At 41.4% G+C, this 15172-nt stretch overlaps 1 protein-coding gene across 1 annotated transcript in view; it reads left to right on the top strand.

Moving 5' to 3' along the window:
- Positions 1–10965: 10965 nt before the first annotated feature.
- Positions 10966–15172, top strand: part of REEP5 (receptor accessory protein 5) — a 52232-nt gene continuing 48025 nt past the window's right edge. The window contains exons 1-2 of the mRNA XM_077138971.1: positions 10966–11211; positions 11943–12036. Of these exons, the coding sequence (XP_076995086.1) occupies positions 11094–11211; positions 11943–12036 (212 nt within the window). The 5' untranslated portion in view covers positions 10966–11093. The remainder of the gene's footprint in view (positions 11212–11942; positions 12037–15172) is intronic.

A 15172-nucleotide genomic window follows, 5' to 3' on the forward strand; every position in this document is an offset into this window, starting at 1 on the left:
ACCCCTGAAGCCCATCACCCACTCCCATTCCCCGCGCTTCAGGCGCCCCCACCCCACCAGCCCCCAGTGCATGTAACTGCCCCACACCCCCGCCCCAAGTGCAGCCCAATCCACTGCTCCTGTACCTGTACCCCTCCCAAGCACTTCCTCCCCTTTCCTGTTCCCTGCAGGCTGTTGCCAGCGCCTAAAGGTTGTGAGCTCTAACCTCCATACCTAGGCTACACACCCCGCCCCCACAGTGTCACACAGCCTCACCCCACCCTCCCTGAGTTCAGTGCATCCGTTTATGGCACTCCCAGGCCCATGCATGTGCATAGGCCCCTAATCACAGTCATTCTGCTCTTGGAAACGCACTTTACAGCAGTTCTAGAACTGCACATGTGCACAGCCCTCAGCCTCACTTACCAGCTCTGAGAAGTTACTGACCTGAGCAGCTGGGTCACATCTGCCCCCAATCCACAAAGGCGTAATGCCGACCTGCTGTCACAGCTCTACAGATGCACACAAAGGGCCCCGTGCCTTAGACCAGTGCACACCAGGGTTACCCTCCCCACATGGGTGCACCTGCACAGCTACATCCTCCCCGGCCGCTGGGCGCCCACGTTCACTAACATCAGCGTAACATCCCCACACTGTGCTCGTACCTGCCCTGAAACAAATCACCACACTGAGTGCTCCACCCAGTGCCCTGCTCCCTGCTGTACAACCATCCCGCATACACGAGGCCTTAGACTACTGAAAGAAGTCAAATCCCAAAGTAAATCAATCAAGATATATACATGCGACAAAGAGAGCAGACGATCACTAAGCATATCAAGATGCAGACAGATAAAGTCCTGCCTAATTGCCAAATTAAAGCACCAGAGGAGACACAGATGTTGGAACAACTAATCAAAGATATTCATACAACTCTACTTAATAAAATAAGTTTGATGCCAAATCACATAAAAAGATCAAAAAGACAGTAGAAGAGCACAAAGAGGAATTGGAAAGAATAAATAGAAAAATAGCAGAAATCACAGAGATTAAAGACTCTGTTGAACAAATAAAGACAAAAAAAGCAGAAAATCCTGAAAGCAGCAAGAGAAAAACAATCTACTACGTACAAGGGAAACCAAGTAAGATTGAGTTCAGACTACTCAACTAGCACCCTGGGGGCGAGAAGGCTGTGCTGTGATATATTCAAGATCTGAAAGATAAAGACTTCCAGCCAAGAAGTCTGTACTGAGCCAAATCATCCTTCAAAATTGAGGGAGAGATTAAAGTTTTCACACACAAAGAAGTCCTGAAAGAATGTGTCAACAAGAGACCAGCCGTACAAGAAATACTAAAGGGAGTTCTGCTGGCTGAAAAAAAGACAGGCAAAGGAGGGCTGGAGGAGGGCACGGAGTTGAAGAGTACCACTAAGGCTAATTTAAAGAATACAAAGAGAAAGAATATATAGATTTCACAAATAAAATTTAAAAGATAAGATGGTGGAATCAAGAAACGCTTTTTCAGTAATAACTTTGAATGTTAATGGAATAAATTTACCAATCAAAAGACACAGATTGGCAGAATGGATTAAGAAACAAAATCCAGCTATATGCTGCATACAAGAGACTCATCTTAGACACAAGGATACAAATAGATTGAAAGTGAAATGATGGAAAAAGATTTTCCATACAAGTTGTAAACAAAAGGAAGCTGGAGTAGCTATACTAATATTGGACGAAATAGACTCTAAATGTAAAGACATCATAAGAGACAACGAAAGCTGCTGCAAAAAGGAACAATGTCGTGAGGCACACAATGATGTGAATGACATGTGGGGTGTTTGGTGAGACAAAATAAGCCAGAAACAAAAAACAACAATGGTCTGGTCACCTTTAGAAAATGTTTATAAGAAAACAGGGGCTAGATTGTAAGCTTTTAGAGTAGACGCATTAAGTCCAGGGTGGTGATTATTATTTCTGGATTTTGAGAGGATGTTTTATATATATAAAACCTGATATTTAGAGATAAGAATGAAGCCGAACAGGTTGGTTAAAGTAATTCAGAATATAGGGGTAAGGAAGACAGTGTCTGTATTTTAGAACCACACATACTCTTAGAGATCAGTAAAAGAAGGGTTATTGGATCTGGAACTGAAATTTTCTGTAGTGCATAATCTAATTCAACCTATCTGTATAGGTCATTTGAACAACTGAAATACAAGAAGCACAAAATAAGAAAGAGGTCCTTTAATCCTGTATAATTATTGTAATGCCTGGAAATATTCTAAAGTATACTAAGCAGATAATCAAAAAGTATTGGCAAAGTCCCCTGAGGGATGGGAGAAAGACTATGGAACTATTAAACCTTACCATCAGGGAATTCCCTGATACTGTGTCAAAGTTTAGGGATACCCAAATCAATAGGCCATGCCCTCAATCATGAGACTTACTCTCATGATGCTTATGTAGTCAGCGGAGAAGCTTCGACTACCTATAGGCATGCCTAAGAGTTACATCTGGAGGACTTCTTGTTGCTCAGATGTGGCCTCAGTCTCTCTAAGCCCAACTCTGCAAGGGAAATCATTGCCTTCCCCCTCTACCTGGGACATGACATCCAGGGGTGAAAGTCTCCCTGGCGATGTGGGAGATGACTCCCAGGGATGAATCCAGACCTGGCACCATGGGATCAACCATTACATCCTGACCAAAAAGGGGGAAAGAAGTATAATTAATAAAGTATCAGTGGCAGAGAGAGTTCAAATAGAGTCAAGAGGCTACTCTGGAGGTTGCTCTTACGCAAGCTTCAGGTAGACCTTGCTACTTATCATAACCTGCCAACCCCAACCAGGACCATTCCAGCCAATCCTAAAGAACACCTAGGGCAATATATAAGATCCACAAGGGTTCCAGGCACTAGAGTCACTTTCCAGAAACCTACAACCTCCAGATGGGTCCCTGGTCCAGATATATCTAGCCCAGCCTCTCCAGAACATCAGATAGTTCCATCTCCCTACCCCATATTAGTGATAGACCCTTCCAATATCAAAAATTTAGAATTGCCATAGCCCAAACATCCCTAAAGAGAGGTATGGAAAGATCAAAGGTGATAGTGTAGTCATACATAGAAGATAGGACTTAACAAATGAATATGAATGCTGGATCATTAAATTGATATCTCTTTTAGTCTCCAGTATTTTAGAGCAGGCAGAAGTAAAAACCTAAAATTGTGAAATTGTAACCCATGAAAAAGTCTGAAATATATTTGTGGTAGTTAGATTCAGTTGTCCACTTGGCCAGGTGAAGGTACCTAGTTCTGTTGCTGTGGACTTGAGCCAATGGTACATGAACCTCATCTGTTTGTTAATTACACCTGCAGTCGATAGGAGGCGTGCCTGCTGCAATGAATGACATTTGACTTAATTGGCTGGTGCTTAAATGAGAGAACACAACCTAGCACAGCCTAAGCAGCTTGGCATTCCTCATCTCAGCACTAGCACTCAGCCCAGGCCTTTGGAGATGCAGAAAGAAGTCACCCCGGGAAAAGTTGTTGGAACCCAGGGGCCTGGAGAGAAGGCCAGCAGAGACCATCCTATGCCTTCCCACGTAAGAAAGAACCTCAGTGGAAAGTTAGCTGCCTTTCCTCTGAAGAACTAACAAAATAAATCCCCTTTTATTAAAAGCCAATCTGTTTCTGGTGTGTTGCATTCCAGCAGCTAGCAAACTAGAACAATGTTCTACAAGTAATTGTGGTGCTGTGCTTTGAAATTTATAGCTTTTTTGTATATATGTTATTGTTCACAAAAAAAGAAGGAAAAAAAGTCGATTGTGGTGATAAAAAAGTATTTAAACCCTCTAGCCTCCTATATTCTGGAGCAGCTAGAAGGAAAAATATGAGAGGATCGTATGGTAGCGCACGACAGACTCTGGGATCTTTCCTGAGATCTGTCAAAGCGTGTTTTGAAAAGCATTGCTTTTTTATTTCTTTGCTTTGTATATATTTTATACTATACAATAAAAAAGTCAAAAAAAATTATATTCAGTCTTTACCTGTTCCTCCCCTAGTCTGGCAAATTTGAGTCTCAGGTTTTATTTACTTTGTCTTTTCCCTTTTTTATTTTGAAAACATATCACACAGGCCTCCTCCAGTAGAAGGAAGGGGATGTGTGCCCACAGTGCTGGGGGTTGGCAGAGGCTGAGAGAATTTGGATTGAGAAGGCTGGCAGCCTCACTGGTGCCTTGCACAGAGGAAGCTGGGATACCTTAACAATGCAGGGTGAGTGTATATGTGTGTGTGTGTAAGAGACAGATTATCTGGTAAATTATGCCCTACATCTTCTTTCTAACTCATAGGAGAGTTAGAACAAAAATGTATTACGACTTCAAATAGTTAAGAAATTATCTTAATTTGAATAAACCATCTATGGAGACCTAAAGAACTAAAGTGACCTGATCACAGGTCCCTGACAAAATTTTCTTCTCTTGACCATGGAAGATTAAATAACAGTGTTTGCATCACCCCAAGTTGGTTTGACTTCCTTCTTAAGAGTTGCCAAAGTCAACCTGCTGAACTCCAACCTTCTGTATGGAATAACAGGCAAGCAGACCTGGTCAGTCTGGTTTCGCAGGTTTCACTGTATCTGACACATAGGATGTACTCAGTAAATATAAATAGGGGGAAGAGTTTGAGACTTAAGGCAGGTTTCATATCTTCTGATTTTTTTTTTTCCTCATCTATGAAGCGGTCTAAGCTTTGGAGTGACTTACATGAGTTAATGGTCTCACACTTTCCCAATGTGATTGTAATTTCTTACAAGCAAGAATTACGTAACATTTCTGTACCTCAATTTTAGCTCCTGGCTGTCTTTTTTGTTTGTTTTTTTCTCTTAATTTAACAAACACTTATTTTAAAATAAATGATAGAGGAAAGAAAAAGAAATTGGAATCCAAATCAAGATGAAATTGGGAAGGGAACAATATTTATATAAAAGTATAGGTAACTAAACTAAAAGTATAGGTAACTTTTAGTTAAGTGTAATGGAGAGGCTGGAGGGAACTGCCTGAAAATGTTGAGCTGTGTTCCAGTAGCCATGTTTCTTGATGATGACTGAATAGTGATACAGCTTTCACAATGTGACTGTGTGATTGTGAAAACCTTGTGTCTGATGCTCCTTTTATCTACCTTGTCAACAGATGAGTAGAACATACGGAATAAAAATAAATAATAGGGGGAACAAATGTTAAAATAAATTTAGTTTGAAATGCTAGCAATCAATGAAAGGGAGGGTAAGGGGTATGGTATGCATAATCTTTTTTTTTCTGTTTTCATTTTATTTCTTTTTCTGTTGTCTTTTTATTTCTTTTTCTGAATTATTATGCAAATGCTCTAAGAAATGATCATGATGATGAATATGCAACTATGTGATGTTATTGTGAATTAATGATAATATACATAGAACAGAATGATCATAGGTGAAGAATGTTTTTGTTCGTTTGTTGTTAAATTTTTTTTAATTAATAAATAATTTTTTTTTAAAAAGTAACCCAAATGAATAGTATGTTTCCAGATATTCCATGCATTGTTGGTGAAGTACAAGTGTTGACACTGTCTAAAATATAGTGGTTCAGCCTCGTTAACATTGGGTGGTGGGATTGAAAAAAAATGCCGTATCTAGGTTTCTGCAGGGACTGGGGGAAAACCTTCAGCCATTGATGTGATCACATTCAGCACCAGATATTCCAGAAGGAAGGGCCTCTGACCTGACGGAGATGTGCTATCAACTTGCTCAATACAACAGCAATAGGAAGACTTTGTCAGGGAGCCAGCTGACTGAAGGGAAGCCTCATGCCTCTGAACATCCACCCAGGCAGAGATTCCCCATGAATTCCAGGTATGTGAGCAGCTTTCAGAAGCTGCACTGCATATTCTTATTTGCTCAGGGCCCTTGTCAGAGTTACATCTCTGCTAAGTTCTGTGGCAGAAACCATTTCACCTCTCCACCTAGCAGGTTCCCATGGTGTGCATCAATGACTCCTGCGTGCTCAGGGAATAGGAATGTCTGCTCTCCCATTTTCCCGGTGGAAATCATGAATAGTCTCACTCCTTAGGGAGGTCTTATTCCCTGACATGTTGGGACATGAACCTCATCCCATTTGGTCCAAAAAGAATCAGATGGGATACTGCTGGCTGCTTATAAAGAATTTTATAATTTTACCTTCTTTGTTCCAATGTTCTTCTCATGAGACATTCCTGATGGGTTTTCTAGCCTCCAAGTAACCAACTCAGGAACTCTCAATTTCACTTTGCTCTGATGTGAGCACTAATAAAGGTCCAATCTTTTTTGTTAAAAAAAAAAACTAGATAATTTGAATATCTAACTTAAAGGGATTTCACTTCTTGCCTCAAAAAAAATTAAAATTATCCAATTGTGAATCTGTGTGTGTGTGAAATATAACATAAATGCAAAAAATACATATTTTTGTATAAAAATAAATAAATAAATTTCAAAGTACATTGTAACAAGTATTTATAGAACAGATTTCAGAGTTTGGTATGGGTTGCAGTTCCACAATTTTAGGTTTTTCTTTCTAGCTGTTCCATGACACTGGAGACTAAAAGAAATATCAGTATAATGATTTAGCAGTCATACTCATTTGTTAAATCCTATCTTCTGTGTTATAACTCCTCCTTCTCCTTTGATCTTTCCCCCAGTCTTTAGGAGTATTTGGAATATGCCCATTCTAACTTTTTCATGTTGGAAAGAGCTGTCGATAATATGGGATGGGGGATGGAACTAGTTGATGTTCTGCAGAGGCTGGCCCCTCTGGGTTTCAGGACTTATCTGGCCTAGGAGGCCATCTGGAGGTTGTAGGTTTCTAGATAATAATTATACTGCATGGAACTTTTGTAGAATCTCAGATAGAGCCCTTGGTGTTCTTTAGGGTTGGCAGGAATGGTTTTGCTTGGGATTTGACAAACCTTGATAAATTGAAACATCTAGCATCTACATCTTGTGTCAGAGTAGCCTCCAGAGTAGCCTCTCAACTCTATTTGAACTCTCTCAGCCACTGATACCCTATTTTGTTTCAATTCTTTTCTCCCATTCAGTCAGGCAGGCATTGCCAATCCCATGGTGCCAGGGTCAGGCTCATCCTTTGTAGTCATATTTCACATTGCCAGGGAGACTTACACCCCTGGGTGTCATGTCCCACACAGTAGGGAGGGTAATGATTTTACTTGCAGAGCTGGGCTGAGAGAGAGAGAGAGAGAGAGAGAGGCCATATCTGAGCAACAAAAGAGGGCCTCTGGAAGTAACTCTTAGGCTTAGCGTCTCTGCTACATCAATAAACTTCACAAAAGCAAGACTCAAGATCAAAGGCTTGGCCTATTGACTTGGAAGTCCCTAATGTTTGAGACAGTATCGGGTTTCCCTGGTAGTAAAACTTAATAGTTCCATATTTTTTCTCCTATCCTTCAAGGAAATTTGCCAATACTTTTTTTTCTTTTTCTTTCTTTTGTATAAAACATTAAAAAAAATTTTTTTTTTTTTGGCCAATACTTCTAAATTATCTGCTCAACACACCCTGGGTGTATCTGGGTATTACATTAAGTTATTCAGAATTACAAGCCCTCATTCCTATTCTATTTTCCATGCACTTGGGTTGTTTAAATGATCTTTCCAGACATGAGTTAGATTATGTGCGACAGGAAATTTAAGTTTTGGACAAAATAAACCTCTCATCCTTGGTCTCATTGGGTAGGTGAAGTTCTAAAATACAATGTCCTCCTAACCCCTGTATTCTGATTCACCTTAGTCCCGACCCAATTGGCTTCCTTCTTATCTCTAATTGAAGCCTGATTTCTTCTTTGGTTTCTTTCACAGTTATTGTATGTGGCAATGCTGACTTTCAGAGCTGCAGAACTCCAACTCAGAGTCTTAGCTGTCACACAGGTACCTAAAAGTTCCAGGGAAGTATCAGTTTATACATATATAGCTCAGCTTCTCAAAATCTAAAAATAACAATTACAGCTCTGAACTAAATATGACTGTTATAAGAGCTTACAATCTAGGCCCCAAATTTCTTATAATTATTTTCTAAAAGAGACCATACAATATTTGTTCTTCCGTTTCTGGCTTATTTTCATCATATAATGTCCCGCAAGTTCATTCGCCTCATTGCATCCCTCATGATTTGTTCCTTCCTGTAGTCTCATAAATTTGATCATATGTATATACCACAGTTCGCCATTCTACTTCTCAGTCAGTGTATCCTTTAGCCACCTCCATCCATTGGATATCATGTACAATGTCCAAAGTCAACAATTCATATCTCACATTATCTTCACTTAGTTGTAGAGTCATCACCCCTTTCAATTTTAGACAATTTTCATTGTTCCCAAGAGAAAAATAACCGATAAACATACCCTCACCAAACAGAACATCCAAACTTCCCCTCAACTCTTGTCCTTCCTTCCCAATTATTTACTCCTGGTATTGCTGTGGTACAGTTGATGTCATCCTGTTAAACATAGACCATAGCATGCAATAGTAGTTTCCCCTCTATACCTCAACATTATGTACTCTTTGTACAAGATTCATACCTTTGAAGTAGCTCATGCAACAACTTATTTATAAATATTTGTAGTGTTAATCAGTTGTAAATAATTTTAAGTACTCAAAAACACGATCCCGACTTCCAGGGGTAAATAAATACTCTACTTAGTAGGAATTTATACAAACTCATAACAGGTCACAAAGTCCTTTTATTCTGCTAGGCAGTAAATATAGCATCAAGAGCCTGGGTCTGAATTCTAGTTGTCATTTATTGTGAGGATTTTGTTTCCTTCTCTAAAGTGAGATTAATACTGTAGAGTCTTTCTCATGCTGTTGTGAGTATTAAATGATTTATTACAGGAAAAGGAATACTGGGTGGCACAATATATGTCAGAAATTCATTCATTCAACAAATAGTTATTGGACATGTATTGGGCACTGTTCTAGGTGCATGGAGTACAGAAATGAACAAAACAGGTAGAAATACCTGCCTTCACGAAGCTCATAATCTATAGGGGAAAAATATTTTTTACAAAGTAGAACATTTAGTATTTCATACAGTAATAAGTTCTATAGAGAAAAATAAACCAGGGTAGGGGCTACAGAGTGTTCAGGATTTCAATTTGGGATCAGGGAGAACCTCACAGAGGTGTCATTTGAGCAAAGATTTGAAGATTGGAGCAGACGGTTAAGTAACTATGTAGGGGGAAAGAGCATTTTAGACATAGCAGGGTTTCTCAACCTCAGCACTATTAACATTTGGAGCCAGATAATTCACTGATGTGGGATAATTAGTTGTCCTGTCCATTGTAGGGTGTTTAGCACCATCCCTGGCTGCTTTCCACAAGATGTCACTAGCACTTCCTCCCCAGTTGGACAAGTAAAAATAATTCCAGACATTGCTACATGTCCTTTGGGGATGGAAGTGGGGTGGGTAAGGCTTCCCCAGCTGAGAACCACTGAGAAAGAATGAAAGTTAAAGCCCTAGGGCAGGACTGAGTTTAGCTTGTTTGAGGCACAGCAAGGAGGCCAACAGTAGAAGGTGAATTCAAAAGGGAGAGGGATGACTCACAACACCTATGACCCTGTAGATCACTTTAAGGACTCAGCTTTTATTCATCAGGAGATGGGAGGCCACTGGAGGGTTAGAGCAAAAAGTTAACACAACTTGACTCACATTTTAAAAAGATCTTCTGGCTGCTATGTTGAGAATTGTTTGCAGGTGGAAAGACAGAAATGGACAACATGGTTGGGAGGCTATCACAATAATTCCATTAAAAAAAAATGGTCTAATTTGCTGACTGATTGGTTGCATGGTGATGGAGGACTGAGAGAGTTGAATTAAGAAGCTCTAGAGAAGAAAAGAGGAAGGAGAATTAGCATAAAAAGAAAAAGGTATGAATGGGCAAGAGAATTTTTGCAGAAGTGAAAAGCAGTACAGTAGCAAAGTCAACTTGAAAGAGAAGTTTAAAGTAGGAAAAAGAATGCTGGGGGCCAGTTTGTATGCAGAATCTTGAATGCTATAGTAAGGATTGAGAACTCTAGTCTGTAGGTAATGGAAAGCCTTTAAAATTTAAACACTGATGAGGAAAATAGTCACTTAGGTGAGGTTAATCTGGCAGCAGTGTACAGAATGGATTTTAAGAGTCCAAAAGGAGTCTAGTGAAATTAATGTAGGTCAGAGACAGTAAGAACCTAGATTTAGGTAATGCTGGTGGTGATCTAGAGGAAAAGGGAAGGCATGGCATTCTGAAGGAAACAAAATGAGGTCCTACCTTAAGACTGGACCTTTGAACCTCTCTTCTTTAGATTAATTTCATCTCTCCACTGAGTGGGTTTGGAATGTGTTTCCACAATACAAAACGTCAAACAAATGCCAGCCCACTATGAAAAGGTTCAAGTAGTGCAGTACTTTCTTGGAAATGGTGTAACCCATAGCAGGGTATGTGCCTTTCCTTTAAGGGTCTTCTTATAAAGACTGTTATCTGTAGGTGAAAAAAAAAAGTATGCCGAGTTCTTGCAAAGAGGGGAAAAGCAGGCCTGAATCCAAAGAGGTCTTTCAGAATGGTCATACATGTCAAGTTTAGATTTAAATTTTCTTAACAGGTTTAGCATAGATAGCAATGTAGGTACTAAATTGCACCAGTACTAAATTGCAGATGGAACAGCAATGATGCTCACCTCCTTCCTACTTGCTTTCTGCACTGGTCTGATTTGAGAATGGAGCTCACAAGAGACATAATATTCACCCTTCCCCATCAGCCCTTTTACCCGCAAAGATTAGTGATTTTAAAGGCTGTGCAGCAGTACCTCCACGGGGAACCCCGCCTTGCAGCCGCCCAGGGTGTGGCGCTCGCTGCGGAACGTGGGGCTGAAGAGAGGGGGCGCCCCCGCCGGGCTGGGGGAGGAGAAAGGGGCCGCGCCCTACGCGCGGCTGCTCCGTCGGCCTCTTGCCCTTCGCCCCGCCTGCCTCGCTACCGCAGCCGCCGTGTCTGACCCACAGCCCCGCTCTGCGTCCACCAGACAGTAGGAGCAGCTGTGGGGCGGCGGCGCGACGGTCCCCGCCATGTCTGCGGCCATGAGGCAAAGGTTCGACCAGTTTCTACATGAGAAGAATTGCATGACCGACCTCCTGGCCAAGCTCGAGGCCAAGACTGGCGTGAACCGGAGCTTCATCGCACTCGGTGGGTGCCGGGCGGTCGCCCGCTGGCGGTCGCGGCCACTTGCTCGCCCCGGGGAGCCGCTGCTGCTGGGAAGGGAAGCGGGGAGAGGGTTTGTGAAAGGCGGTGTCGGTAACAGACGGGGTGAGCAGCGTCCGCCCGTACTGAACAGACAGCCCGCAAAAGCCGGGGGCCGGAGACCCCTGTTGGGCCGTGGGCCGGAGAGTCGCTGGTCTGTGCCCGCGGGCCGAGTGGCCAGGCGGCGGGGTGGGGTGGGGGAAGCTAGCGGGAGAGGCCGGCGCTGACGTGTCTGTCCCCGCGGCCAAATTCCCTGTACCCGAGGCCTTGGGCAGGTCTAACGCGGAACTGCCTGTGGGCGGACACCGTGGCGGGGGTACCACGGAGCCTCTCCAGAAAGAGGGGCGTCCCTGGGGTGGAGAGGTGGGCGCGGGCAGGCGCGAGTATCCCGGCCTTTCCAGCGTCTCAGGCTGCTGCGCTGCCTCCCCCGACCCTCCTCGCCGCTCCGCGTTGCGGGTTGGGGCGGGACGCAGGGTGGAGGCTGCCGACTATCTCCAGACCCAGCCGTAAGCCCCGCCGAGGCGCAGGCCCAACCTTCGCGTGCGCTGTTTTTCTTGGTCTTTTAAACGAGTCAGGAGGAAAATGCCTACAACAGGCCAAGCCTCCTTGTGTAGGCGGGGGCAGCCGGGCTTCGGTGTCTCTCGCTGCCTGACTCATTTCTCTCTTGGTGTTTCCAGGTACCATCGGGCTGGTGGCTTTGTACTTGGTGTTTGGTTATGGAGCCTCTCTCCTCTGCAATCTGATAGGATTTGGCTACCCAGCCTACATCTCGTAAGTAGCTCACCCTGCAAACGCACCTTCCTCCCCTTCACTGCCCTTCTCATTCAGGGCTGTAGAAGATTGTTTACCTCTTGTTTCCAAAGTAGAGAAGTGAAAGCATCAAAGGGTGGTAGTGACTTCTTAAAGTTACATACTTTGGAGCTTTAACTTGGTAATGGATCTCCTGATGATAAACTGAAAGATATTTTTCATCGTATCTGCTGTTGGGGTGTGTACCTTTCACAAACAGGGAAAGTGTTACAATTCAGTTGTCTGGCCTTTGCTGGTGGGGAGATGCAGTTGATACAGAGTGCTGCTTCCTTTCATTCAAATAGGAGTTATTTCTTCTGGCAAATGGGCTTATTTTTATTCTATAGCTCTTCTCAAGATAGCCTATGTGTTTTAACTTTATCCAGCTGGTCTCTGCTACTTTCCTCAGCTCTAGGGATAAAAAGAAGAAAAGAAAAATGTTTCACCTGGGAGGCTAAGACACAGATAACACATTATTATACTTGCATCTATCATTGGTCAAGCTAAATTAAAAAAAAAAAAATTTTATTGATAAATCGTCAAAACAGAAGCATTCCATACATGCTGTACAATCACCAGCTCATAATATCATCACATAGTTGTATATGTAGCACCATGATCATTTTTTAGAATATTTGCATCACTCCAGAAAAAGATATAAAAAGAAATACTAGTATTCATTGACCAATAGTATTTCCATCTACCCAGTTTATTTTTCCCTTTGACCTGCTATTATTTATTTTTTAATCCATATTTTTTTACTCATCTATCCATACCCTGGAAAAAGAAGCAACAGACACAAGATTTTCACAATCCCACAGTCACACTGTAAAAGTTATATCTTTATATAATCGTCTTCAAGAATTGAGACTACTGGAACATAGCTCAACAGTTTCAGGTACTTCCCTCCAGCCACTCCAATGTACCATAAACTGAAAAGGGCTACCTATATAAGGCATAAGAATAAGGATGACCTCTCGACTCTGTTTGAAATCTTTCAGCTACTGGAAATTTTATTTTGTCTCATTTCTTTCTTCCCACTTTTGGTCAAGAAGGCTTTGTCAATTCCTTGATGCTGTGTCCTGGCTCATCCTGGGATTTCTGTCCCATGTTGCCAGGGAGTCATGTCCCACATAGGCTGGGGAGGGCAGAGAGTTCACCTGCTGAGTTGGCTTAGAGAGAGAGGTCACATCTGAGCAACAAAAGAGGATCTCTGGGGGGTGACTCTTAGGCCTGATTTTAAGTATGCTTAGCCTATCCTTTGCAGGAATAAGTTTCACAGGGGTGAACCCCAAGATCAAGAGCTCAGCCTATTGATTTGGTTGTCCCCAGTGCTTGGAAGAATATCAGAAGTTCTCCAAATGGGGAAGTTGAATATTTCCTCCTTTCTCCCCAGTGCCCCAAGGGGACACTTGCAATACTTGCAAATACTTCCTTATTCACTGCCCAGATTACTCTGGGATATATCAGGGCATTAGTATGACTGGACAAACAAACAGAATCTCATTCCCTATTCAAGATTCCATGTACTAACAGTATCAAACTAAACTGCCCATACTAGTTAAAATAGGAAATGTACTACGCAAAATATAAATTTTGCACCAAATAAACATCTCTCCCTTTGGTCTCACATAGCAGTTGAAGTTTTAAAATATGGACGATACCGTCCTTTACCCTGTGTTCGGATATACCTTAGTCCTATCCAGATCATCTTCATTCGTATCTCTACTCAAAGTTAGATCCCTTTTCCAATTTTTTAAACAGTTCCTGTATGGGGTAATATTGACGTTCATAGCTTCAGAGCTCTAATTCTGAGTCTCAGGTATCACATAAATACCTGAAGTTTCTGGGAATGACCAGGTTATAAACAAACAGCTCAATATCTCAGAATTTAGAAATAACAGTTACAACTCCTGAATGTATGTGACTGCTATAAGAGTTTACAATCTAGGACCCTTTACAATAGGCCCCAACCTGATAACCCATGGTCAGTCTTGACTTCAGTTCACTGAATTTTTATATTATAGTTAGTCCGTATGAATGAGGCATGATAATGTTTGTCTATTTGTTTTTGACATTTCGTTCAACATACAGTCCTTAAGGTTCATTCACCTAATTGCATGCCTCACAACTTCATTCCTTCTTGCAGCCTCTCAGTAGTCAGCTGTATGTACACACCATAGTTCTCCCTTTCATTCCTCAGTTGTACCCTTAGGCCATCTCCATTCATTGTGGATCACAAACACTGCCTCCGTAGACACCAGTGTGCAAATGTCCATTCGTGTCCCCACACTGAGTTCCTCCAGGTATATACTGAGCAACGGGGTTGCAGGATCATATGGCAACCCCACCCCTCAAGCTAGAATGACTAAAAAGGAAGAAACATGTCTTAGAAGAAGTTCTGATCTGAAAAATCTTCAAATTAAATAGCAATTACCTATGTAGTAGTTACTGAATGTTCTGGTACTATGTTACTCTGGTATAGACACTTAGTAATATTCCAGAAATTCTGACTACATGTAGGCTACTGCTTGCTTTTGAAATTGAAGATCCTCAGTATTCAAGTTTAGAACAGCTTTTACCTCTCCATAATACCTGCTAAAACATCATCCATGTTGTGTACTTAAAGGCAGACTGGGAATGAAAAAGATACAAGAATAGCAGTTTTCCTGATACATGGTATATACAGAAAGTTTGTACATAACCTTTGATTCACAATGGCTTGCACTCATTGTCCATGATAGCAGATAAAGTAACCTAGTAGTAGTTAGTACACTTTTTTACTTTTCTTTTGTTTGTGTAATTTACTTGCAGGAGTAGTTCTTTTATTTATTTATTTGTTTGTTTTTTAATTTTTTAAAAGCATAACAGTTCTTTTTTAAAAAATTTTTCCTTTATTTATTTTTTTAAATACAAAAAAAAACCAAATAAACTCAAATATTCCCACTTTGATCATTCCGTTCTCTATATATAATCATTAATTCACAATATCATCACATAGTTGCATATTCATCATCATGATCATTTCTTAGAACATTTGCATCAATTCAGAAAAAAATAAAAAAACAACAGAAAAAGAAATAAAACGAAAACAGAAAAAAAAAATTATACATACCAT

This window comes from Tamandua tetradactyla, chromosome 21 (assembly GCF_023851605.1).
Source record: "Tamandua tetradactyla isolate mTamTet1 chromosome 21, mTamTet1.pri, whole genome shotgun sequence".
Classification (NCBI taxonomy): domain Eukaryota; kingdom Metazoa; phylum Chordata; class Mammalia; order Pilosa; family Myrmecophagidae; genus Tamandua; species Tamandua tetradactyla.